Raw genomic sequence first — 27,693 nt, 5'->3', positions numbered from 1 at the left:
AACATCTGTCTACTGAATGAAAGTTGTAACCAAAGGTTTCAGTTATTTTAACAGCTACTTTGTACTTGACATTACCAGGCAACATTACAAGTAACAACTTAATACTATTATCATAGCTAATGGTTAATGAAAATTTGTTGCAGAAACCATTACAAAAATGCACTTGTCCATACTGCCATGAATGATTTTTTGCTCTGGAAACCCAAAGGATATTTTCTAAGTAAACATTAGTAGAGAGGTATCCTTCTGATTTACAGAAATCTGGGAAAAAGTTCCTTATTTATGCCATCTTTATTTTTCAGTGTTTTCCTAACAAATATTTCAGCAAGAGTAAAGCTGCCCAGGATGCTCTAGTCTCAAAGTGAAGAGTAAAAAAGCCTTCCTGATTTCAGAAACAGCTTTGCCTGCTTATGAACAGCAAAATCAGGTTAAGAACTTTGAATTAGTACTGACCTTTAAAAGAAGCTGGTATTTTGTTATCCTTTGGACAGGTTTGATGAGGTAAGAGGAGATGGAGTTGGCCAGTCCATGTCGCTGCTGTATCTCCTACATGAAAAAAGGAAACATGAGGACTGTGAGCACCAACATGCAGATATAGCTTGTTCTGAAGGCTATGTAATAGACATTAACTGAAATTTCTATTTTAGCAGGAAGAAAGAAGAAGAAAAAAGACAACTGGATTACAAGATATTCCAGTCATAGGAAGTGATTTAGTTGAGAATTTACCCACTCACTTTATGCAAACAAAAGAATATTACCTCCAAGGGTACCCTCTGAAGTATTTCAACAAGCCTAAATCCAAATAGCAGTGATTAGGAATATTGAACAAGTGGCACTGCCTTATTATTATTTTTATAAACTGGAATTTGTGGGGTTTTGTTACTTTCAGAACAGAAAAGAAAACAAATCCGAGAGTTCTAGAGAACAGTGAGGACTACTGCATGAAGACTGAGAAAGAAATTTCTTGGCATCATCTGCTAGTTTTAACTAACAGTCACAGAGCTTTTTTTTTCCCCCAAAAAGCTGTTACAAATCCACAAGGGGGAGCAAGAAGTAACATTTTCTAACCAAAGGAAAGAGGTTATGCAAGAGGTTAAAAAGAAACCAGAGCCACTTATAAATAAAGATGTCTTCGGCTAACCTAAAGGAGGAAAATAAAAATGACATGATAATTACATGGGATAGTTACAGAATTCAAATACTGATCATGGATGAACTTCAAGGCCAGTACTTGCCTTTTATCACAGAAGTGTATGTATTTTAACCACATTATTTCTAGCAGCAGGTTTATGCACTACAGCTATAGGCCTTCTAACCACAATTACAGCATCAGAAATTCCCAACAAAGGATTCACACGACATTTTCACGTGGCCCAGTCATGACATCACCAGGAGCTCTTGAAGTTACCTGTACACAGTCAGGTCTTCACTTTTCTAATCCACCTTAACTGAATTAGGGGATGGAGCGCTGGATACACTGCTAAAATAGAGGAATTGAGGATGTTCCACTGGAAGCAGTGGCAAGAACATATTTCTAATACAATTTTATTAGAGCCTTTATTGCTTTTTAAAATAGTATCATAGAATCATAGATCGGTTTGGGCTGGAAGGGACCTTGAAGATCATCTAATTCCACCCCCCAGCCATGGGCAGGGACACCTCCCAGAAGATCAGGTTGTTCAAAGCCCCATGCAGTCTGGCCTTAAATACTTCCAGGGATGGGGCATCCACAGCTTCTCTGGGCAGCCTGTGCCAGGGCCTCACTACCCTCACAGTAAAGAATTTCCTCCTTATATCTAATCTAAACTTACCCTTTTCTAGTTAACACCATTACTCCTTGTCCTGTCACTACACCCCCTGACAGAGTCCCTCCCCAGCTTTCCTGTAGGCTACTTCTAGGTGTTGGAAGGCCGCTGTAAGGTCTCCCCCAGAGCCTTCTCTTCTCCAAGCTGAACAACCCCAACTCCCTCAGCCTGTCTTTGCAGGAGAGGTGCTGAGCCCCTTGATCATCTTCGTGGACCTCCTCTGGACTCACTCCAACAGGTCCCTGTCCTTCTTGTGCTGGGGGCCCCAGAGCTGAATGCAGGGCTCCATGTGGGGTCTCATGAGAGCAGAGCAGAGGGGAGAATCACCTCCCTCAAACTGCTGGCCACGCTGCTTGTGATGCAGCCCAGGATACGGTCGGCTTTCTGAGCTGCAAGCACACATTGCCAGCTCATGTTGAGCTTGTAAACTAGCACCCCAAGATCTTTCTCATCATGGCTGCTTTCAATCCATTCTCTGTCCAGATGCAGGACCTTGTACTTGACCTTGTTGAACCTCATGAGGTTCACACAGACCCACCTCTCAAGCCTGCCCAGGTCCCTCTGGATGGCATCCCTTCCCTCCTGCATGTCGACTGCACCACACAGCTTGGTGTCATCGGCAAACTTGCTGAGGGTGCACTCAATCTCACTGTCCATGTCACTGACAAAGATATTAAACAGCAGTGGTCCCAATACTGACCCCTAAGGAACACCTTTCATTACTGATCTCCACCTGCACATTAAGCCATTGACCACAACAATTTGAGCGCAACCATCCAGCAAATTCCTTACCCACTGAGCGGTCCATCTGTCAAATCCACGTTTCTTCAATTTAGAGACAAGCATATAATGGGGGGCAGTGTTAAATGTTTTGCACAAGTCAAAGTAGATGATGTCAGTAGCTCTTCCCCTATCCACCAATGCTGTAACCCCATTGTAGAAGGCCACCAGATTTGTCAGGCATGATCTGCCCTTAGCGAAGCCATGTCGGCTCTCATCAGTCACCTCTCTGTTTTCCACGTGCTTTAGCATAGTTTCCAGGAGGATCTGCTCCATGATCTTGCCAGGCACAGAGGTGAGATTGACTGGCCTGTAGTTCCCCGGGGTCTATCTTTTTTTCCCTTTTTAAAAATGGGGGTTGTGTTTCCCCTCTTCCCATCAGCAGGAACTTCAAGGGACTGCCATGACTTCTCAAATATGAAGGACAATGGCTTAGCAACTACATCTGCCAGTTTCTTCAGAACCTGCAGATGTACCTCATCAGGTCCCATTGACTCGTGCACCTTCAGGTTCCTTAGATGGTCTTGAACCTGATCTCCTACACTGGCTGGTTCATCATTCTTCCAATCCCTGTCTTTGCCTTCTGGGGCTTGGACCATGTGGTTGGAGCTCTTGTCAGTGAAGACTGAGGCAAAATAGTTATGAAGTACCTCAGCCTCCTCCATATCCTGGGTGACCAGGTCTCCCATTTCCTTCTAGAGAGAGCCCACAATTTCCCTAGTCTTCCTTTTATCACCGATTTTTTTTTTCATCAGCAATTACAGTATTTAATAAGTTCTTTAAATTTTTTTGGTTGTATGACCATATCTAATTGATATGACCTGATTTTCTGTAATGTATCTACTCTTGTACAAGCACTGAAAACTAGACAGAGGCTTCACAGAAAGACTTTACCTTATACTGTTAAGAATCCCCATCTCCTTAGTGAAAGGCTTTTGAAATTAACACCAAGAGCTTCAGGGATATTATGCCCTTCCCTCTATTTCCACAACTAATTCTAAAAAACAATGGTGTTGTCGCTACACATCTAGTAGCTTAGCACAGGAGAGGAGGAAACAATGTAATTGAATCATCTGTAAATACGTATTCAACAAAATCACCAAGGAAGCACAGAAAGTCCTTCAGAATGACTGAAATCCTCCAAAAACTCCAACAGCCACCATATTTTTGTCCTTTCCTAAATGGAATGTTACATGTAGACCAAGTAACTTCGGGACTGAATTAGCAATGGTTGGTTTAGCAGCTCTGAACAATGCTAGTCAACTGAATTCCTACTGCATTCAATTACAAGTCAAAGGCACTCCAACAAATTTAACAAAGACTGTCATCTTTTTTATGTATGGTGCAACCTAAGCAAATCAAAATGCTAAGATTTGCAGAATGTGCTAGTGAGAACTGAAGACTCATGTCTCGGCTGTTGCTGCCAAAACCCTGTTTGCAGTTCTGAACTGCTGTGATATAACACTGACTTCTTATATTTAACAGATTTATGAAGACCAATTGAGCAATATAAATTAACCATGTGAGATATACAATTGATTTTCTTAAGTTGACAGTAAATTTTAGTATTAAGCTTGCATTTTCTTAAGAAATAAGGCACTCAATATAAATATAAATACAAGATTCAAACTGGCAAGACATATTTTTAAGATGGACATGAAGTACTTACATCAAAGTATGCTCCTGCATGTTCTAATATCAGCTGGGTAGAATCAGGCTTATTTTTACAGTAAGTAACATACATTTGGAACTTGTCTGCCTGCAGACAAAAATGCAAATTTATATGTTATCACAGAGCGTAACTGCTGTCTCAAAAAGTTTTTACAGTTATTAGAGAACATTTCATCTGTCTCAAGAAACTAAGCAACATAGGATTATTTTCCTACTCAAACTGGCCACGTAAGAAAATACATCATACAAATGCGACTGAAAACAATGGCAGCATATGCAAAAGTAGATTATTCATAGCTAAGACAAAGATAATGAACTAAACAAAAACCCAAATTTGGCAATTCACATAAACTTTGAGAGCAGCCAAGTACTGGCACCTGACAGCAGTACCTTAATTACTTTCCTGTTCAAGATTGACAATTTTTTAAATCCAAATTTCAAGGAAGAGTTACTTCTACAGAGACTCAAATTTAAAAGAGACTTGAGAGTAAGTATCTACCCCTTTATGCTTCCTATCTCCCTTGTTACTTCTAAACACAAATCTGACTTTGTTACCCATGTCACGAAGCAGTGTCCAACATCTTCTGGTAACTGTTCATATTTTTCCAGCTCTTTGAGGAATATACTATGGGTAGAGAAGAAACAAACAGCATAAGGCACATGAAGCATTTTCATTAGAGCAGCTTACATTGATCTATTGTCTGTGAATAGTTAGAAATCTTACTGTAATTCATACCAACAACATGAGCTAACACTATTAAAAGGAATGGATGACAAATGTGTAGTATCAGAGATAATATAAATTAGCTATTATAATTCAATACAAACTCCGATGTGAAAGTTCGAAATTACTCCAGCAGACTTATGCAGTTAATACATGTACACATAAAAGTAAACAAAACTGAATAACTACAGTTCACCATCCAGAAGATTTCCTATTGTCTCAGTTTCAGGAAAAGTTTAGCCTTCATCTCAAGAGAAATAGGAGGCTGACTTGCTTTTTGAATACTCAAGTTAACTAAAGAAACTGTTAGCGCTATACCTGCTGAGTTCAGTGATTTCTACCTCTTCATGACAACTGGAAAACGTACAGCAATATTTTAATGCATTCAAATAATTTCTTAAAAGCTGAAAGATGTCTGAGACTGAAAAAGACAGTTTCTAGTGGTGTACCTACCTGGTTACAAAAAGCAACAATTTTAACAATTTAACAGTATGAGAAGAAATCCTTTACATTTTTGATGGCAAAGAGTTCATTATTCATATGCACCATATTTTCATTAGGAAATCCCTCAGGTCATCATGTGGATTTACCACTAATATGGAAATGGGAGATAAGTCACTCACTTATTGTGGAACTCATAGATTTCCTGCATGTTTCCAAAGATAATGTGTTCTTTGTTTACAATACCAGGTGGGATCTCTTCAACTCCACTTGTCATTTCCCATAGATACGTCTGCCCAGGACAAAAAAGATGCATGAAAAAATCATCAAAAAGCTGAACAGAAGCACTCAGGTTATCTGTAAGCACACACTCAATGCAGAAAAATTGGTGAAAATCACGTAGCATCATCAACTCCAGTTGTCTGTTGTGTCACATATCCCTTGTGATTTTGGCAGGAAAATACACGTTCTAAAACTGACAATTTAACATAGTCCTTCAGATTACATCATTTAAAATGCATAGTGCTCTTGACAACCTCTAATGCTTCAGGATATTCCTTATGAAGGTCACGTCTGCAGTCTGGAAGTTCATGTTTTGTGCAAGAGCTAACACTGAACATTACTAGCTTAAGCATAACAATTACTGGGCACTTTTCCATAGAATCTTTCTGAATTTCTATTCAAAAAGTCAGCGAGTAGCAGAACATGTGATACACATAATAAGGGAATTAACACAAGCTCTTTTCTCTTGCTAGCAAAGCATATAAATTAACCCCCTCCTTTTTCCTGTCCCTCTCCAAAAAGAAGGAAAAGAGAGGAGGAAAGGGAAAAGAGAGGAGGAAAGGGAAAAGAGAGGAGGAAAGGGAAAAGAGAAAAAAGTTTATGAATAAGGAAAATATCAAATACTAAAACTCAGTACTGACAAAAACAAAACATACAGGATGAATTCTGAAATGGCTGATATCAACTGTAATTCTAAGTTTCGTATTAATTGCAGAAAACCCAATTTAAGTCTTATGACAACAAACTGATTCTTTTTTTTTTTAAATCAAAAAGTAGAAAGCAACAGATTGAATCCTGCCTTCAAAAACTAGTGAAAGAAGAAAACTTACATCCATGCATTCCCGGAGGTCTCTTACGTAAGCTTTTTCTGTCTGAATTAGCTCAGCCATAATAAACCTTAGGTGACAACAGAAAGACTAATCAAATCTCAGTCTGTTTAATCATTATGAATACATAATAACCAGAATACACACTTCTCATCAGGTTTTGCTTTTTCTACTGTTCTAGGAAAAATCTGAGAACTGAAATGCAACAAGAGGAAACAAATGAAGGCAACATGAGAGATAACATTCCTCCATTACTAATCAGTGCAAAAAGAAATGGGGAAGGAGATAGAAATTTTGTCAAATGCTTTTCCATTGCTGTATTGATTTAACTTATCCTCCCTCCTCCCCTTACACATATAATTCACATTAATTCTAAAAGGAAAAAAAAAGTTATAAAGTGCAACGTGGCTTGGAAAGTTTAACATTCTGACATGCTCGAATTTTCTGTGAGAATGAGCATTGAATAAAAGGCAGTAGGAGCTAATGAATAGTATCATTCTCTTTTACTATTTATCTGATTTCTAAGCTCCCAGACGAGCCATGACAGTTGCTTCATTATCAGGATTGATTTATGCACTCTCATTGATTAAAAATAAATAAATTCATTACTCTTTCCTGCGGGCAGATTTTCGCTTTTCTTCATTAAGCTCATGAGCAGCATCGCGCAGTTTCACCTCTGACCCAGGGACACTGGCTGGGATTATATCCAGCTGCAAGCTTTTGCTCTTTATTAAAGAAAGGAAATATTAATTAAGACAAGAGAAAATGATAGCTAAATCAAATGCAAGCAAAGTTTGTTTTTTTTTTGCGTGTCTATCATCACACTCCAATTTCACTTACCGATTTATTGGAATCAGAGGAAATACCCAGAGCTTTCTCTAAAGAGGTCCTGTATTTCTCCATGCGCAGGGAAAAGTCTCTGTACCTCTTATCCACTGCTGTGACACATTTTTTAATCTCTGTTGCATGAGCATGCCCTTTTTCACAAAAGCCATCAGCCAGCTGTATCAACAACTTCACCCTCTCTTTGGTTTGCTATGAAAACAGGAAAATATCAAACAGTTACTAACTCTACCTGTCATGAAAGGGATCATTTTGCCTAACCTGCTACTAAGTACAGGTGGAGAAGCCATGAAAGGAGCTAGCTTCCTCCTCTCATCCCAGAACTTCTTTAAACAGATATCATTTTCTAAATACAAATGGCACAGGATGAATACAGAACTCCTTGGGTTTTACTGTTATATTAGAAGCTGGTTGTTTATTTTTCTTTCAAAAATGTGCTCCATATCTAACCCACAGACTAAATTCTGCTAGAAGAGCTTTGCAGAGCACACTTATCTTGCTTGCACTAACATAAAAGGATTTTGATCCCATTGAAAGTATTTTCTTCACTACCACTGAAACACTGGTATTGGGCCAAGCCCACAAGGGCTCAGGAAACTTCCTCTCTTTTTACAAGGGCATCAATGAAATGCTGTGATAGATATTATTTTTGTTATACTCTTTACAATTTAATGGATATAGACTATATTCTTTACATTTTTTCATACCATGTTTTGCTGTCACATAGTTCTTAGATTCTAAAAGAACAAGAAACCACCACCAAATATGTAACTAAGTGCTTTTCCCAATTAACATGCTACCTAACACTATGCACTTTCTTTGTGTAAATCATAAATTATCCATAACATGACTTTATACGTCCACCTCTCTTTGATACCATGTCAGAGTAAAACATCCTGCCAGTGCCCTTGATAACAGAGAGTTAAGCAAAGCAGTTTATAAGAACTTGACTTTTTTTTTTCATTCTTTTTTTTTGGTGGTGTTGTTCGTCCTTTCTTTTTTTCTTTTCTTTCTCTTTCCTTATGGTCACTCATCTAAGCACTTTTTTTCACCGTGGAATTCCAAGTGTAAGAGCAAGCCAGGGCTACTATTTCCTCCCAGCCAGTAATGAAACTCGTTGAAACAAGTAGGGAGTGGCACTAACAACATCCTCTCAAAAGGGGCACCAGCGTCATCCACTGACTGACAGAGGAAGTAACGGGGGCAGTGGTGCTCTGCATGCTGGATGGAATCCAACAGAACAAAGGCTGGAGCGAAACTCGGAAGAAAATCCGGGTTTGAAAAACAGATACGGTTTCTGTTCTTTCTGGATTCTTTTCTCCCTTTCCATGTCCCATGAACAACTCTATCTCCAAGTCTCTTCCCTTCTGAGGTAGTCCTTTAGAAAAATCAACTCGTTTACTTTTTTGAGCTCCTTGGAAGACTGTAGAGCCAAGAGTTGGAACAGGTGAGTTACAAAATGAAACACAAAGACTGACAAGTTTACGTAACCTCAGGTACTTTGGTCATGCACTAGTTGTTGTTTTTTCACATGTGAAAACTACTAAGCCTCACACGTAACATCTCCATCTCTGTATAGGCCTCCAGAAACCGAAAAGAAAATAATTCTGCCACGGTTCAAAAAGTTGCAGTAGAATCACAGAATATTTTAATAAAACGAATAACCTTAGCAGTAATGATTTATCACTATCTGCTGTTTTTCTACTATGCTACAATTAAATTGTAGATGAATAATATGTCCTGTTGTGTTTTATATCATAAATGAACATTCAGTAATCCACAGACATAAGGATGTAAAAACGGAGATCAAAAGACCTCATGGTTTCCGTTTTTTTTAAGTCATTTTTAAACTATTTCACTACAATTCTGTCATAAGAAATTAATTGCACGTAGGGCTGGCTGATAGAGCTCCAGTAACACGGTGATTATTTTCTGATTATCTTGTTTTATTCCATTCCCAGAAGAAATACAGAAAGACAATGCAAATACACAAAGCTTCTTTGTGACATTCTTATTTAAGCTTTAAGACATTCTTACTGTGTTTTTTTGTTTGTTTGTTTTTTTAAATGGTACATGGTTTTATTTATTTATTTTTATCCTTGTGGACAGAAAAACTGATCAGAGGGGGCAACTCTTTAAGGATACTTTTCTTAGAGCACAGACAACACCAAACTGAATGGGTGCAGTTGATACACCACTAAGAAGGGATACCAACCAAAGGGACCTGGCCAAGCTTGAGAAGTGGGCCCTAATGAGGTTCAACAAGTCCAAGCGCAAGGTGCTGCACCTGGGTCAGGGCAATCCCAGACATGAGCACAGACTGGGAGAAGAACTCATTGAGAGCAGCCCTGCAGAGAAGGACTTGGGGAAGCTGATGGATGAAAAGCTCGACATGAGCCGGCAGCGCGTGTTTGCAGCCCAAAAGGCCGACTGCATCCTGGGCTGCATCACCAGAGGAGTGGCCAGCAGGTGGAGAGAGGTGATTGTCCCCCTCTGCTCTGCCCTCCTGAGGCCTCACTTGGAGTACTGTGCCCAGGTCTGGAGCTCCCAGCACAAGAAAGATGTGGACCTGTTAGAACCGGTCCAGTGGAGGGCCACAAAGTTGATCAGATGACTGCTCTTATAAAAAAAAAAAAAAAAAAGGCTGAGAGCTGGAGATGTTCAGCCTGGAGGTGAGAAGGCTCCGGGGAGACCTCATTGTGGCATTTCAGTACATAAAGGGGGGCTTATAAAAAAGATAGAATTTTTGCTCAGGCAGATAATAACAGAACAAGGGGGAATGGTTTTAAACTAAAAGAATGGAGATTTAGATTAGAGGTTAGGAGGAAATTCTTCACTCAGAGGGTGGTGAGGCATTGGCACAGGTTGCCCAGAGAAGCTGTGGATACCCCATCCCTGGAGGTGTTCAAGGCCAGTCTCGATGGGGCCCAGGACAACCTGATCAAGTGGGTGGTGTCCCTGCCCATGGTAGGGGGGTTGGAACTAGATCATTTTTGAGGACCCTTCCAACCCAACCCATTTTGTAATTCTATTTTACCTTTGCTGTGATCTGAAATTCTTCATGTTCTTTTAGCAGCTCTTGAGTGTGCTGGATACTGGAACCAGTGGAAGTATGTGTGGATAAATAAAACTCTCCATTGTCATGAATCCATTCCAGAGCCTAAATAAAGCAAGAATGAAGGAAAAGTAAGAGAGAAGGCAATATACTTTTGCCAACAGAAACCAACTGTAAACAGCATTTCACAAACACAGATTGGTTATAGGTAAATTTTGCTCTACTCCACTTGAGGCAATTGTGTAATAGCTTTACAATATCAAACAGTTTGTAACTACAAAATAATTCACTTAGTCTATGAAGCAGTGCTTCAGGGATTAAAGAAAAACAACTGACATACGAACCTGGTAAGTTCAGGGAAGTCCACTATTACATTAGTAGTCTACTGTTAAATGGTTTTAACTGACTGTATTTACAGTTTCATTAATGTACTCCTTAACAAGCAAAAATAACTTTTTTGGTTCAACACAGGACAGCTGAACTTGAACATAAATGCGTGTTTTCCCAACCTATAAAAATTTATGCAAGACTGACAAATGTATAGGCTATACTTCTTCTATGCACTTAAGATTTAACTATTGTTTCACTCTTTGGTTGACATGTATTCCAGCCTCACAAAGTATTATCATACTTTGTAGTATTACCATACTTTGTAGTTACGTATACTCCTAGAAGTTTAACCTGCAGCAAAGGAAGAATGGGGGGATGTATCAGTTCAATTAACGTATGTAGAGGTAAAAGGCGACAGTAAACAGTAAAACACAGTATTTTGTTATTGAAACTGAATTATCTATGACCTGCAAGCTAAAATTGTTTCCCTTCTACATCCTAGCACCTTATTTTCTTACTATTATGAACCATGCTGATCCATGTTATGATTTGTGTTCTGCCCACATTAATATTCACTGCCCTTTTACACAAACTCAATTGTTGCAATGAATCCTTCTCCCTTTTACTACAAAAAAGTGAGTCCTTTCAACAAGCAGCCACTTAGCACTAAAATCAAAAATGTAAAACGACTTGACAATGCAAATCTTCAATTACAACTCTTAATACAGGCTGCTATGACAGGATGCAGAGGCACACAGACTTAGAAACTTCTTAGCTCTGACATATTAACTGTTCAATGAATTTAGTACTGTTTGGCTAGAACACTCACCGTCAATGCCTGAATGTTAAAGACTGTAAGGGTGTACCAGGATGCTATTTACCCGGTCACATACTAGTGCAGATGCAAGCCTCAAGAGATGGGCCTGCACTTTTCAAGTGCCATTGACGGAAACAAGCCAACAACTCTTTGACTGGGATCAAGAAGAGGTGCACATCAGCTGGCCACCTGCACAATGTCTCTTGTCATTCTAACGTCAAACTTTGCAGGTGAAGACCGATGTAGACAATAAGCACATTAAAGGTTGATGCTATAAACAATGCTTATTTTGATACTTCTTGCTTTTCACTTTTAGCCTCCACTTTTTTTTTTTTTTTTTTTTTGTGGGTTTATTACACAGTGCTGGAATGAGTGACAAACAAAATTTTCCCTCTGCAAGTGTCACCCTTTCATTACTTCTTGGCAGCTCTGTAGAGTCATGTGACCAGAAGTTAATCTTGTTGTTAATTCCTACAGTTTAAGTCCGCTTGTTTCATGTGAAGGTCAGGATTGTATGCTGGAATCATATAATCACAGAATGGTTGAGGTTGGAAGGGACCTCTGGAGATCATCTGGTCCAACCCCCCTGCCGAGCAGGATCACCTAGCACATATTTCACAGGATGGCATCCAGGCAGGTTTTGAATATCTCCAAAGAAGGAGACTCTACAACCTCTCTGTCCAAGCTGTTTCAGTGCTCTGTCATCCTTACAGTAAAGGAATGTTTCCTCACATTCAGCCGGAACTTCCTGTGTTTCAGTTTGTGCCCACTGCCTCTTGTCCTGTTGCTGGGCACCACTGAAGAGTCCAGCCCCATCCTCTTGACACCCACCCTTCAGATATTTGTACACATTGATAAGATCCCCTCTAAGTCTTCTCTTCACCAAGCTAAAATGTATAGAGAGGCACATCAGCATACACGAACTGGAAAAAATCAGTTTAGAGACCAGGTGAGCCCTTAATTCTGGAATGATAAGTCATTCTATCATTTTCCTTGCAAACTATTGTGGTATCTGTTTCCATAGCAGGGCACATAGTTCTGAAAGCACAAATCATGGGTTCTTCCAACTTCCAAACAAAAGCCATAATAAAGATAGCAGTATTTCCCATTTATGGCTAATCGGTATGGAGTGCCAATAAACGTGGCAGTGACTAAACTGAAAGTTGCTGCAAAACGGGATTTACAATGAAAACGCTGACAGATCTTTATCTCTGGTGTTTGACCATTACTCACTAATCTCTGTTCAAAAGCAATCAGGTCATGTGCTTGGCAGAGGTTGAAGTTAAGGTCATTCACAACCCGGGAAGAGGGGTTGGAGTGGGGGTGTTGTAGTTTTTAATTGTTGTTTTAAAGGCTTATTCATTTTTAACTTCACTCCAGGATTTAACTTGCATTACTTTCTTTGTGAAGTCATGAAAGACAGGCTTCAGAAACCTTTCAAGATCAAAACAGACCACTAGTAATTAAGCCTCTGCCTACATTGGCTGTTGGAAAGAAATAAAAGATTAGCTTTTAGAGTCCTTTAAAATATGTCTAACTGTATTTTGCACTATGGGCGTTGTGTTCTTTTTTGCGGAACAGGAACAGATTAGCTTCCTTTCTTTGTCCTATATCCAGTTTAAAAAAAAAAAAGAGCTGCCGATCATTCCAGTTACCGATTTTGCCTTGGAACCCCCCAGCTTATTTTTATGGCTTCCATTATGATTAGTAAAGTCGATTTTTTTCAGCTGTAATTATTTAATGGTTATTTCCAGACTGCTAAATTCAACAAAATATAAGAAGTTGGACCTGCCATGCAAATACACAAAAACTGCAAAGACTTTTGCAGTCATTCAATTACACTGTTTAATGAATTACCCAACTTCTGTTTTCTAGATTAGGTTAATCTAGATTAATTAGATTCCCTCCTACCCCTAACCATCTGAGAAATATGTTGCTGTCTGTTATTTCCCTGATCAAATTAAGTGTGTTTGTGTAAAAGTTAACAAGCATAACAATTTGTCAACACAAGCTTGAAGAAATGAGACTAGGCAGTATCAGATCAAGCTGGCAGAAGCTACCTTTAAATTACAGCAATAAAGACCAGCTGCCTCAGCAGATTTAGTTGTTCTGTATTAAAGGAACAGCAAATAATTCATCTTACTTTCTATTTAATTATTGATCTTTCAGGCATTTGGAATACTGAAGTCAATGGCAAATTTGCAATTATAGGACAAGTTAGTCCATGTCAAACCTTAATCACACTGAAGAGAATTTTTACATCCAACCCTCACCTGTTTGGCACTTCTTTCAAACACCACATACTGTTGGCATTGATCAAGACGTCTTTTACGCATGGTCCAATAATGCAACACACGGTTTTCCCGCTGGAAGAGCTCATTCAAGATATCTGAAAGGAAGACAAACAGTTTCAACAGAGGTTATGACAAACAATTTTGAAACATACCAGAATCAGTGGAAGTAGTTTACACTGTAGAATTGGTAAGTGTTACTCTTTTACTGTATTTTGCTCTTTTTCATAATGTTCGTGAAATATTCAGTGCTCCTTTTTCATTACTACTTAGAGAAACATTAGTTAAAGAAACTAGAAATGTAACTGAAACCTATTCATGACACCTTTTCTTCTATCAGACGCTTTTCATACAGGGATTGCCACTGTTTATAAGAGCTCAAAACTTAGTATGACAAAGATAGTTCTTTAAGGATTTGCTCAGAAACAGTGAGCATGCACAAGCATATGCTTAAAGGCTCATATTAACCACAGAATAGTTTTTTTCTTTTCTGAATATACAAGTTTCCTATAAAGTATTTTTACAATTTAATATATATGGGTAAATATATAAGCTTAGCTCACTACAATAACAAATGCCACATATTCAAACATTATATAGAAGAACAAGAAAAAAAAAACGACAAAACAACAGTATAATTGAGAATGCTGACTTGCTCAAATATCAATGTTCACTGAGCCTCGACAGAATTTCCAGGTAATCAAATAATTAACTCCACAATTTGCTACTCCATTTCTGAGTATCAGAAACTGTCTAGCATTGAGAATTGCATCCAAATTATACTGTTAACCTGCAATTCCATGTGTCTGGCTTATAAGTTCTTTGATGGCAAAGGCTTTTTGCTTACAATATGCTGCAGAGCTTATCTGAACTCTGCTTCTTTAATGCTTATTGGTTTTTATTTCAAATAAATAAATCCTAGCAGTTTTCTTGTGAAGCTCACTTTACCCACTGTTTCTTTCAGAACAGCAACCCTAGTGGATTTTGTAGATACTGCAAACCCAGATGGCAAACTGAAACTCATAGGAATGGGGAATCGCAAGATCTCTGTCAGGTGATTCTGTTGGAAGTGCAAAGAACCCAAAGGGAACCCTCCACCATTTGAAAGAAACAGAAGAGACGACAAAAAAGGCTTATCCTCCACAGCAATGCTCTACTTGTTTTTCTACAGACACCCACAACCGGGTATTTTCAATGAATACTAATGAAGAGTCTTAGGTGCTAGACCTCTGAACATCTTTGTGTCCCCCAGCCCCATGGTGCTGGTCCACCACGTCCGAACTTGCAAAAGCTAACAACTCAGAGAAATGGTTTGACAGATAAGCTCAAAGGCAGCCTGAAGGGAAAAACATCTCTCCCTATCTATGGGTGAGCTGGGAACAATTACAATCACCTGCTACTGCCTTCCTGAGGATTATGAAACCTGGCTGCAGTGCTGCCAATATCTTCCTGCTTGGAAATACTGTAGTCCCATTTGACATGGAGCGCTGAGATCACCCAGAATTTGCTTTTCGTTGGAGTCTGGTAACTGCAGCCAATGTTTTATTCCTGCTGGGCAGGCTACCCTCAAACATGCCTCAACTAATCTGTCCCCTTGCCAAGTCATGAGCTGATCTGCTATATGCAACGCTGCCTCGCTGCCTCACCTGCTTTCTCAGTTTTATTTCTGCCTTAGGCTACCTCTGAAATGCTTGCACAGAACACACACCAGATTTCTGGGGGACTACCATTATATAATGTAATAAACCCAAACAGACACCATATAAAAAGAGACATCTTGATAATGACGCAAGTGAAGTAATTCTGATACACAGCAAGTAAGGTGAATTTAGCTAATTGGAACAGCACTTGTTCTGTGAGGACATGATACAGATGGCAAGCCAGTGAGAGACATTTGGCTGAGTCCCATTAATGTTACTGCCATTAATTTCTTGGACTGACAAGGAATAGAACACATTTTATAAAATAACTGTAAGAAGTTATAGAATGTAGACTTTCAATATCAGGTTTAGATGAGCAGCTCTACCTATTTCAAGCCTTCTGAACTGTTGTTTTCTTTAGTTCCAACATTTGTTAGGATACCAAAGTAGTTCCTAAGCTTTCAATTTATTCTGGCTCTATCAGCTGAAATCTCTTGGAGCTTGTCTCTACACATCTTGCACTATCAGATTATCTAAAAATATGAGCAACACTAGACCAAAGTTCCTTCATCTACGATGTTCACCTGTAGCCTGTGAAGCAGAGGCAAGAAAAAAGCACATGAAACTAGCAGCAGAAGGCAAGATGAAGATGCTCTGTTTCTGAGCTTACAGCTATTGTCACTGGCTGAATCCACCTGCCACAACAAAGTTTCAGGCCACTACTACTTCATAAAAATTGGCTTTGGCATGGTGTCTGATACAGAATTTGTACAGCTGTAACGACATGTCAAGAAAATTATTTACACTGGTATGAAGGGACAGAATGACATCTTTCAGAGTTCAGTATCATTGTGATTACTGTTTCCCAAGAAGAATGTGTTTAGCTAAACTTTGCCTGTATTAACAGATTGCTTTTCTAGATATTTTAACCTGCGTCTGGAAACAAGGATCAAGTCTGCCACTGAATAATGTATGTTAATTTGCTTTTTTGTTTGTTTTAAAAAAAAGTTCAGCAGTTCTGCAGAAATTCAAGGGTTACTCCATTTTATAAACAGTTCTTTTTAGTGTCTGAATACTATATAATGAGCACAGTCTAACACATTATTTCATTTTGTTGAAACACAGGGTGCATCTGTTCTGCAGGACCATTACACACACTCGTACTCAGATGTATTCTTGAAATAAACGCTGTACTCTTTTCAATCCTATCTATTTAGAAAAGAGATTAAGAGAGACTACTGTTCTGAAATGTAATTATTTTTAAGGACATTAACAAAGACTTCTCTACTTTTCCCTCATTTGAACACATTTATCTTTCTCAGAATGACTGTTTCTGCACAAAACAGCTTTTGGAACCAAATCTTAAAGTTTGCCTACAAGTCCTAATACTTTTTTTCTTACACTCAAGAAACATTATAGCTCAACTTTCTGCTTGCTTCTGCTTTGATTTTGTTTTCTGCTACTAAGAGAAGAGCTAATTGACAAATGTCATTAACAATTTTTCACTATTGATACGACCTGCATCTGCACAGAAATTTTGTCTTATGCGGTTCTATAAATGTTGATGTCTTGAGGATAGGGGGGAAATAATCCTTTGTCTTATTTGCACATGCGAAAAGTTTCAACAGACACAATCTAATTATTTCCCTACAAATGTCCAATACTCTATTATCTCTCCAAGAAGAAAAAATCAACACAGGGAGATTTTCAATTTGAGTACCATCAGATACATAGATGAGCTTAACAAACTTTTTTCCTGTTATAGGAAAATGAAGAAAGTGAGCATGTCCTTTTCTGGTAGAATCAAAAAATAATTTAGAGTGGAAGTGACCTCTGGAGATCACCTGTTCCAACGTCCCCCTCAAAGCAAGATTAACTTCAAAATTGTTCAGGGACTTGTTCAAATGAATTTTAAAATTTCCCAAAGACTCCACCGCCTCTCTGGGCTACCTGTTCTGCTCGGTGCTTTCTCACTCCCTGCTGTAACACTTTTTGCTTATATCCATTCAAAATTTTCTATTAGGACCAAAAAATTACAGCAAGGTCCTAATGCTGTGTTCCTCTGAGTTTGGCTCCACCTTCTGCATAACTCCCTTTGGATAGCTGCAAACAGCAATTAATTAGGCAATTTGACTTAGACTTCTCTGTTTCTAAGTCTGTAGCATTGACAAGTGTTCAGCCACAGGTTCAAAATGCATGAAGCAGTACATGACTAGCAAATAAGCTATTAAAATGCAGTATTTATTTCTGAATGTCTCCTACTAATCTCCATTCTGCCTACTTCACCCACCATTTATGCACACCCTACTAATTTCTGTTGTTTTGCCACTTTCATCCCTGAAAACCCTACAGATTTCTGTCTCTAGTCCATTCCCTACAACACAAGTTACACCTCAAAGCTGCACTATGTTGAATTAGTCCTACCAAAAGCCAAGCCCCACATAATGGTTCTTTCCTGCCTCATCTCAGCTACTACTTATCTAAACAAGATATTTAAATATGATGCCAGTTATCCTATACTTCATCAAGTTCCTTAAAACTGGTTCAGCTATATGAAGAGCCCAAGGGCATCATTCTAGGGATTGCCCTGGCATTCCTGAGGAACTCACAGAATGCACCACACCAGTAGACTGAGTAAGCTTCAAGTGATCAGCAGCTCCCTTTCGGCTTCAGACCAAACATTATCACATGGAAGTTTACTATCTCATTCTCTAAACAAAAGCAGCACATCTGAGTTTCAAATTGCAAGAAGATCAAGCGTAAGCAGGAGATAAATAAATTCAGAGCAAATTCATTTGGGTATAAGAAAATTTGATGACTGTCAGCTCTTTCAAAGTGTGAGAACAATTTTAATTAATTCCTGTTAAGCCTCACAGAACCATTTCCACCTGTGCAGGCTTCAGTCCCCCAGCATCACACACACCACAGCACATGATCATTGCACTCTTTGGATGAAAAAAAAAAAAAAAGAATAAGAACAAGAATCCCCTTACTTTTGACTTGCTGTTCAGGTGCTTTAATGTGTGTCACCATCCCTGGCATGTTTACGCTATTCCTGTGCAGGTATTTCAGGAAGACATCGGCATTCCTCCGGGCCAGCGTGCAAGCCTAGAGAGTCAGCAGTATTATTTTCTTCCAAGATGTACACATATGCATCCAACAGAGATGAAGGACCTTCCTCTCCCCCTTTTTGCGTATTCCCCCCCTTAAGAAGCGTTGCCTATTAAATTCTTCTACAAGTAAGCCAACCCAACCATTAAAATTGTTTCCCCAACAAATAATCCTTACTTATCCGGCAGGAAAAAAAAAAAAAAACACCTAAAAACTGAAACAAAAAACCCAACCAAACAAAATGATACTAGTTTTTATCTGAAGATCCTGGAAAGCAATTACCTGCTTTAGAGCTTTCAGCATGACTCAGAGCTCATAGTTTGTTTTGTGTATATGCCACTTGAAATGATTTATTGCATAAACAGAGTGCACATGCTTATGACATCACCTGGATATTCTAAAACATCCACCAATACTTTACACAAAAAGTAATTGCTTAGCTGAAGTGAAACCAAAAGTGCTAAAATATTAAGACATGTCCTTTAAAGGCCTTGAGAACTTTGAGTCCTCTCAGCTGTACTGCCAACGCTCAGCTCAGCTGCCTTCTTCATCTTAATGCACATCAAGTACTATATATGGTCTGGCTGCCTTATTTCTAATAATCAGAACATGAAATGCTGCTTTAAATTGGTTAGATGCAGTAACAAAGATACCAAGCAATTTCTCAAATTATTTTAACCCAAAGACTGGAAATTCACATGCCCGCTGCTGAAAGATGCATTTGACAGCATACTTAGAGCTACGCTAATACATTTTTGAATGTTCTCATCTGTGCACTGAGAACAAAAAGGCTTTTAGTAAAACTAAGTTATATACTGTGAAGTCTTTCAAGGCGATACTGGAAAAAGCCTTTAGTTATAGGCTTAGTCATGCTGCTTTGCAAGCATCCGTTACACTTTTATTCAGTATGATCAATAACTCTCTTCATTAGGGCATTAGCTAGAATAAAAAACCTTTAATTTATCTGCAGACTATTACACAATCCCAACTACTCCCAGATGCTCGTCTAGTAATTTTCTTCTTTCTGTACTGTAGGCCAAGTACAACTAAGAGTTGCTCTGATACACAGGCAGTAATGACAATATGTGACTGTCACTTCTTTTCCAAAGCAGCAGCTTTTAACTATTCTTTACAATGACAGTTGCTCAAAGCTGTGATTCCCAATTCAACTTCAGTCACAGTGGGAGACCTGACATCTATTGAAGTTCCACAGGAAATACATTTATAAGGCTGGCCACAATTTTATGAACTTGGCTATACTCTCTTATTCACTGTCAGAAGTGGTTAACATGCTACTTACCACATTTTGTGGTTCAGAACATGTACATAGCTTAGCTTTTAACTAGACACTGCTCCATTGCTTTCCATGCACGTTTCAGCGCTGTAATAGTGAATGTTTGACTGCACGCTTTCTAAGACACGGAAGACCACAAAAAGTGACAAAACCTACCTTCAGGAATGCCTCCTTCTGTTCCAGGTGTTTGCTTATCATGGGTGTAACATGATCTGTTTCAGAGTTGGGACCCAGTTTGTCTGCTCCCCCACACCAGTCCTCTTCTCGCTTATATTCTTGCTCCAGGCTTTCCAGCACGCTGCACACCTATCGGGCAGAAGGAGTCCAACTTGCATGTAATTCAGTACAACAAAAATTTGAAATGCAGGACAGAAAAACTGAACACTGATCTATCCCTTACATACATCTTCTGACATATTTTACTGGGACTTAAGGGAAGGTAACCAACGTTGGCTTTAGGTTTGCAAGCATTGGCCTTCTTAGGTGGAATTGCTCAGGATGCTCTCTCTGAAGTTGCTCTTCTTTCCCAGCCTCTGCGACTGCAAAGTTCAGGATAAGCTTTCCACATGATTGCAGAGGAAGCAACCTTGCCAATATTCCCACTAACTCTTCTGCTGACAAGTCAAATAAAGCTGATTTTTCTCTGACTCTCATATAAAACACAACATTAACCATCTGCAGTAGTTCCATTAAAACCTCTGTGTAACTTGCTTGTGGTTTAAGCAAAACTTCTTGATACAAGCAGTAATTAAACTAAGCACTTGTATTCCTGTTTTATTTCGGAAATGTTTTACAAGCCTTTTTCTTGATTAAAATAAGAATCTGGGGAACATTAAAGGCCAGAGAGACAGAAGAGGCTGACAAAGATTTGAGTCTTCACCAATAACCACTGCACTTTGGTAATCTTTGAATTTTTCTAATTGAAGTGAGTGTAGCCAGAAAAATTACACTGTAGCCTCCAAGTAGTTAGTGCAATTTGTCTACTACTCTTTTAAAACCATGATTTCTGTTTCTAAGGCAGCTGGGAAAATAATTTGCTTTTTGAATTTTTTGTATTTTATGACTGCATTTCATTGTTATCACATCGGTAAACATAACCAAATCCAGCCAACCCGTTTTTTTGACACCGCGCTGAAGAATTTACCAAGGCTGACAGAGCTCATATAGCATTTCTGTACCTGTTCAGAAGTTTTATAGAAGGCAACAGAGGCATTCACAAGCTTGAGACGGTCCTCCATCTTCAGCATCAGTTGTTGCCAATGGGAAGCAACCTTCTCTGCACACTCCCTGATCATATCCATGTCATAGTGATTAGCCTGCAGCATTGCCTCTGCTTTCTGCTGAACCTGTAGGGCACTTTGATGCGTTTTCTGACAAGAGATGAAAATTCAGGGGTTCAGTAAAGCATGAGTTCATTTTCTTGAAGACCTCAAAGGCTCACATTTCCGCTGTGTCAGTGACACTTCTACACGCGCACACACATACTCATAAACTAAAAATAACTGTCTAATATTAGTCACTGCATGACTTCATTATGCAAACACAAGGAAAATAAATCCTATGGAGATTTACCAGCAAATCAACAATGACTAGCAGACTACAATAAAAGCCGACTGCAAAGCATTAATCACACATCTCATCTCTATGTCACAGTAAAATTCTTTATAACCATGAATTCCAGGTTGATTTTCTTTCCCTTCATCATAAGGAGGGAAAAAAAGATGGAAAGGATTTATCTATTTTGGTCTGATTGCTATTTCTGTCCTCACAGCTTTAAGGCAGTCTATTGCAAATTAGTACTGAACCAAGATGCAAGCATGTAGGACAATAAAAAAGACAACTCTCTCCAGTCTTTAGAAGAAAAATTTTTAACTTTAGTTCTCCATATAAACATATACTTTCCTAAATTCTTCAACACTTAACTATATTAAGTACGATTACATCTGAGTCCAGAATGACACACAAAACACAGAGTTTAACCTTCCTAGTCACTTATCCTTAAATTGACAAACAGCTAGAGGTCACATGATTCTTATACTTAAGAGTTACCGAAGCTTTCGAAACGAGAGTACATATAGCTCAAACTGTTAAAAAAAAGAAAAAAAAGAGAAACACAGAGCTCCACAAAATGGCATAAGAACATGAAACTATTACTGCAAGACAGTACTTCTGAAAATGAAAATAGTTTTCCCAAAGAAACATAACATTGGTTACATTTTCAGCAAAAGTTCTTTAAAAAGCATACTATATATAACCAATGTCACCACAAATCCCCCAATAGTGCATATAAATCAATATTACTGTGTTCCAGTCTTAAGATCTCTGTACAATTTTTGCACACAGATGACCAGTCCAATATATTTAGTTTGAAATCAAAGCAGGAGGAAGGACACTTCACCACACACAAATTTCAGTAAAACTTACCATTGAACAAAAATGGAAACATAAAAAGACCATATCATAATACACTGAATAAATGGTTGTTGTTCTTTAATCGGAATACATACAATTCATGTGTGCTGTTTCGTTTATTCTCAACTTTAACACCTAGTTTTATATTGTTGTATTCTAAAAAAGGGAAACACCATTTTCAGTAAAGCTGCTGTTAACAGACTTACTTGATTTATATTTTAACTTTTTTATTCTTCTCCAATCAAAAAATTACCACTTTACAATGTTGCAAAAAAGGCACCAAGAAGAGGTGGTCGTCTGGCACTGCAGCTCCAAAACAAGAAAAAAAGAACATGAACAAAAACCCCAGCTTCCCAATAAGTGTTTTTTATCTCTTTGCCATAAGATGATTTCAATACTCTAGCGTTAACCCGCCAGTATGAAAAGGGAAAGAAGAGATACACCTCCTTAGGACGATGCTGTTTACAGAGACTCATGAACAATAATAGAGAACTTCTTAGATACGGTCACTGAAATGGTGCTTTTACCTCTATTGCATGTTGAAACTGCTCATGTTCCCTCTGTAACTGTTCTGCTTCCTGCAAAGAGCTAGCAGTGATAAGGCCAGCATTTAGCATTGACTCCCCATTTCGGATCCAGCCCAAAACCTGTAACAAAGGAGAAGACCTTAAAATACACAATTCCACTGCCAGCCAGCAAGAAAAGCATCATTGCTAGGGACTAAACCATTTATGGACACATGTGGCTCTGGAATTGATGCCTAAATCATTTATTATACATTTACAGTGAGTGATATATATGTAATATAACACAGGCAATGACTTTCATTTTAATTGCCTGTTTTGCTTAGCTGACAACTTGTATGTTTCAGTCAACTATTACATGTTTGTGGGTTCATTTTTTACTGAAGCAAGGTTGCACTTCTGCATGTCACTTATGCCACCTGGAAAACAGAATAAAGTTACAAGTAATATTTGCTGAAGAGCCAGTGTCAGTCATGTAAATTGAGGACGTGCAGCTTAGTAAAAAGAGAGCAAATAATTCAGAATATTAACGTTGAGAAAAACATGACCGTTAAGTGTTTTCTAATTGCTTGAATGTTTTTGTTTTTCAGGAAGTGCCTTCTTGACTCGTCCACTAAAACCCCAAGAATTCCAGGATGGGGAGAAGCCTCAGGAGGCCACCTAGTGCATTCCTCACCAACAGCAGCAACGTGTAACCTTAAGACCTCCCCCCGCCCCCAAAGATCTGTGCCCTGTTCATTACTCAAGACTCCAGTAATGGGCATCCCACACTTTCACCAGACATTTTTATCACCTTAAGTCTTCTTCCTAACATCTAACTGTCAAAATCTCTCTTGCTTTAATTTCACCTTATGTAATTTGCCCTGCACACAATATACAAAAGAAAAAACCAAAACGAACAAAACCACCAACAAACAAGAAAAAAACAAACAACAAACGTTTATCCCTCTTGGCATCATTTCCCCCCATCCTCTCCCTCAATAATTTTACCCTACTCCTTCCTCTAGACAACACTCCTCATTGACACCAGTCTTCAACCACTCCCCTATGAACTTAGCCTCCTAATTTTTCTCGCTACTCTTTTATGAGCTCTCTCCAGTTGATAACCATCACTTCTGTCAAAATCTTTCAAATACTGAGTAAAGCTGGACATAATTGAGGTTATTCACTGTTGTCTGTGAACTTTTCTGCAGAATTACTGCCCAGCCAGTAATTACCCCTGTGCTGCATTTGTTCAGCTGATTATTCCTGCCAGTAAATCATGCTCTGCATTTGTCACTAATAAAATTCATATCCTTCATGCAGCACAATTCTCCAATACATCAAGATTGTCCTGAACTGTAATTCAGTGTCTCCTGATAAATTGAAGTACCTTTTCCAGTTACTTTTGCCTTCATCTTCAAATTTAATAGCATAATCTCTACACCAACATGCAGATTTTCTAAATACAAACATAAGCTTCTGGCCTTGAAACAACTGCTGCTGCTGCAAGGAAAGGCTTCCAGATCACAGCACAGATCACGTGAAGAGTGACGTGAAAAAAGTCAGGTTAAGACACCTGGGGTTTTTAAATACTGAAGGGAGCAAGCCAAGGAAGGCCTCAAGAACAAGAAAAGGGAAAACATCCTAGGAAACAGATGGGTCCAGAAGACTAGACAGAAATTAAGCTTGGAGGAAAGGATTTATCTTGAAGAACATAGAGGGTGGAAGATTTTTTAAAATCACTTTTTAACTTCTATTTTTTCTTACAACAGCATCTCTAAACTCTCTTTCTATCATACAAATTAATTCTTCCAGGTATAACGTAATAAAATGCACCACCTTTGTGTTAAAATACATTTAGTCTTCTCCAGAGAATTTACAACAAATGAGAGCGTTTAAAGCAGCACTAATTCAAAGCTCTTCTTGACTTGGCATCCTATCACACGCAGCAGAGACAGCTAGCACAGAACTTGCTATTTCGAACACACTGATTTGCACTCCTGCTTATTGCAGATTAGGATGGAAGTGCAGAAGTGGGTGGGACTCATAGGAGGGAAGTTGCCAGCAGCATTTTCTCCTTCCCCTTCTCTCTGCTCTGACTGAAAGGGATAACATAAGTACCAGTAAACTGCAAGCCTGTTCTTTTTCCAAGGCTGTTGCCTTGCAGTGTTTGTTGGCATATTCCCATCACCTCACTACTGGAGCGGACCACACATCCTATCTTTTCCCCTCCTAGTCTTCAGCAGGCTAGAAAAGCATCAGCAGAACATCAGCAAATTGTAGAAACGAAACTGAGTTTGGGACACCTGAAAGGGTAGTTCTATAGATAGATGCTTGTTTTAAGTTTGGTTTCTTGTACTGATTTTTTACTCCAACTAGACACGATCACCAGACACACCTGCTTCAGCAAGCACTCCTACGTGCATTTTTATATCCATATGACCCTATATGGAGTGCCAGGATACTCGCCCTGAATAGTATTCTTGGAGAATCAGAGCTCAAACACTGTGGACTGTGTTTGCACCAAGCTTTAAGGTCTACATGTATGAATCCAAGGCAGCTCAAGGCATTCTTGAGGATTCAGGCTTGGACTACACTGTTGTACACATGTGAATATATAGACATATCCAAGAATATACACCATAATCACAGCAGCAAACAACAGTGCACTGCAAAGGTTTAACAAGCATAGTAAAATCAGTGCACTTAGGAGCTCGGTAGAGAATTTGACCCATGTAGATGATGCACGCTAAGACAACCAAAGCATTCATTCTACACAGTGAGTACATGGGAGCAATTGCACCAATAAGTAATCCAGTAGCTATATATTTTAGGTGATCAAAGGTTTGGCTGACAAACATACAAGTGTAGTTGTGGATGAACCAGATGCTCTCTTAACTATTTCTCTGCCTCTACTTGTATGTCCCTACCCTGTATAAAGTGATTGCATTTTCCTTTCCATGTGGTTTTTTTCTACATACAGCTGTCCTTTCTTACTTTAGTGAGCACCCTCTTCCTCCGGACTTCTATGGTGCAGGAAAACCTCAATATTCTGTCTGCTTTTGCCCTTTCTGCACCTATTAAATATCAGGTTGGAGAGCAAATTCTCTGTAGGATTTCTTTAAACCTGTTTGTCTTCTAGCCCTTCTGCTCCCTCCTTGAAGCTTGATCTACAGCACTCCAATGACACAAAGCATAACGTACTGTAGCTGAGGGAGAAGTAACACTGGATGTTTTTATCTGCTTTCTGTGCTCAAAAGAAGCTCACCTAGTACAGAAAAGACTTTACTAACTTATAAAGACTTATTAACTTATAAAGACTGACTTACTTATAAAATCTTAATTAACTTATGAAGACTTAAAAAAACTTACTTAGCTAAAAAATGAAGCCAGGAGACAGTTTTCTGGTCTCAATTACAACAACCTGAGGGATGCACCCTATGGAAAAATTCCTACAGGATTCCAATCTAATAATCTATCACGACTACAAGCTAAATACATGCGTGTAAAATGTGAAAATACAACAGCAGTGATTTCAGTTTTGGCAGGAAAAAAAATCAAATGTCAATCTTGTTAAAAACTTAAATATGGAGACGGTATCCCATCTACATAATAAATATGCTTAACCTCTATTCATCAGCAACAAATCTGGTAGGAAACCACAGTAATGGGACTAGAAAACCACGTGCTCACTGCTTCAGGCAATAAAATACAAATAACAAAACAGACTGAAGGGGAGGTTTACCGTGTCATTTTACTCTCAAGAAAAGCACACCGGCTGTGACCTGCGGAGCTATGGAGCTTTTCCCAGTTAAGAGGAAAAAACAAAGATCATGCTTCCTGATATTTAATAAAATTAAGGTAAATCAGAAGTGTTTTTCTGGAAAAGCTACTAAAATCACCAAAAGTTGAAGATACTAGACCCAAAACATTCCCAAAAGGATCAAAAGAAATCCTGTAAGACAATATAACATTGTTTTAGTTCCATTCATTTTTTAGGCCTTCAGGCTGGGGAACTATTGCAGCTTCATTGGTACAGTGAAAACTTGGAAGAGGCGTTTGTAATAGATGAACCTGTGAGCTAGGTGTTCACGTAAGCTTCTTTGAAAATTCACATCTATTAGAACTTCTAATTCAAAATAAAATCCAAGTTGACGGTTGATAGAGATGTGTTCTATGAATATAAAATAGAATCATGTTTTTCTCCTAAAACCCACTCTATTATGAAGAAGCAGCTGGCTAGAATAGCATACTACCTCTCTATTATTTATAAGACGAACTGATTTTTTTTTTTTAAATCTAAACTTCAGCTTCCCTTTCAGTCAGGTACTACTACTAGTACTGGCTTGGAAAAGTTACAAACATCTTACAGAATGAATCTACAAACCATGTACTAACTGCAACATGGATATTCCTCTACAATCCATGATATTCATCTTCTGCTTGTATCTGCAAAAATATGAAGCATTTATTCTGCAAATACATTTTAAACAGGTGTTTCTTTCTTGTCATATTTAACTTGTATGCAAACAAAGCTAATGCAGAAAGGTATTCAGTTTCTTGTGGGAGCATCCAATGGAAATAACTATTTTATAGTGCTATATTCTGTTCTGTAACTGAATATTATTTCAGTACTGTGGGAATTCATGACTTATCTTTCTTACTAATCTATCCCATCGTTGCCTACTGATGTACCACAATGGAATGAGACTGCCTCAGCTGGTATTCACATTCTTTCTTTTTCATTTTTTATTTTATTTGCAAATTTGCATTCTTTTCCTTCATCCTCAGAACAGCTTGCAACTAAGTACAGAAACTATCCTAATCCACAACAACTTTAATTTCAACCATTACTTGTGTGAAA

At 38.5% G+C, this 27,693-nt stretch overlaps 1 protein-coding gene across 3 annotated transcripts in view; it reads right to left on the bottom strand.

Moving 5' to 3' along the window:
- TRIO (trio Rho guanine nucleotide exchange factor) overlaps window positions 1-27,693 on the bottom strand; it is a 249,121-nt gene that overhangs the window by 85,121 nt on the left and 136,307 nt on the right. For all 3 annotated transcript variants that reach the window (XM_083821948.1, XM_083821946.1, XM_083821947.1), the window contains exons 16-28: window positions 22,851-22,970; window positions 21,090-21,281; window positions 20,068-20,217; window positions 18,500-18,614; window positions 13,849-13,964; window positions 10,411-10,533; window positions 7,371-7,565; window positions 7,140-7,255; window positions 6,534-6,600; window positions 5,604-5,713; window positions 4,812-4,881; window positions 4,255-4,344; window positions 454-546 (exon numbers count right to left, since the gene is read on the bottom strand). In XM_083821948.1, coding sequence (XP_083678074.1) covers window positions 454-546; window positions 4,255-4,344; window positions 4,812-4,881; window positions 5,604-5,713; window positions 6,534-6,600; window positions 7,140-7,255; window positions 7,371-7,565; window positions 10,411-10,533; window positions 13,849-13,964; window positions 18,500-18,614; window positions 20,068-20,217; window positions 21,090-21,281; window positions 22,851-22,970 — 1,557 coding nt within the window. The remainder of the gene's footprint in view (window positions 1-453; window positions 547-4,254; window positions 4,345-4,811; window positions 4,882-5,603; window positions 5,714-6,533; window positions 6,601-7,139; window positions 7,256-7,370; window positions 7,566-10,410; window positions 10,534-13,848; window positions 13,965-18,499; window positions 18,615-20,067; window positions 20,218-21,089; window positions 21,282-22,850; window positions 22,971-27,693) is intronic.

Source organism: Anser anser, assembly GCF_964211835.1.
Source record: "Anser anser genome assembly, chromosome: 2".
NCBI lineage: Eukaryota > Metazoa > Chordata > Aves > Anseriformes > Anatidae > Anser > Anser anser.
This window is presented reverse-complemented; position numbering and strand designations above follow the sequence as displayed.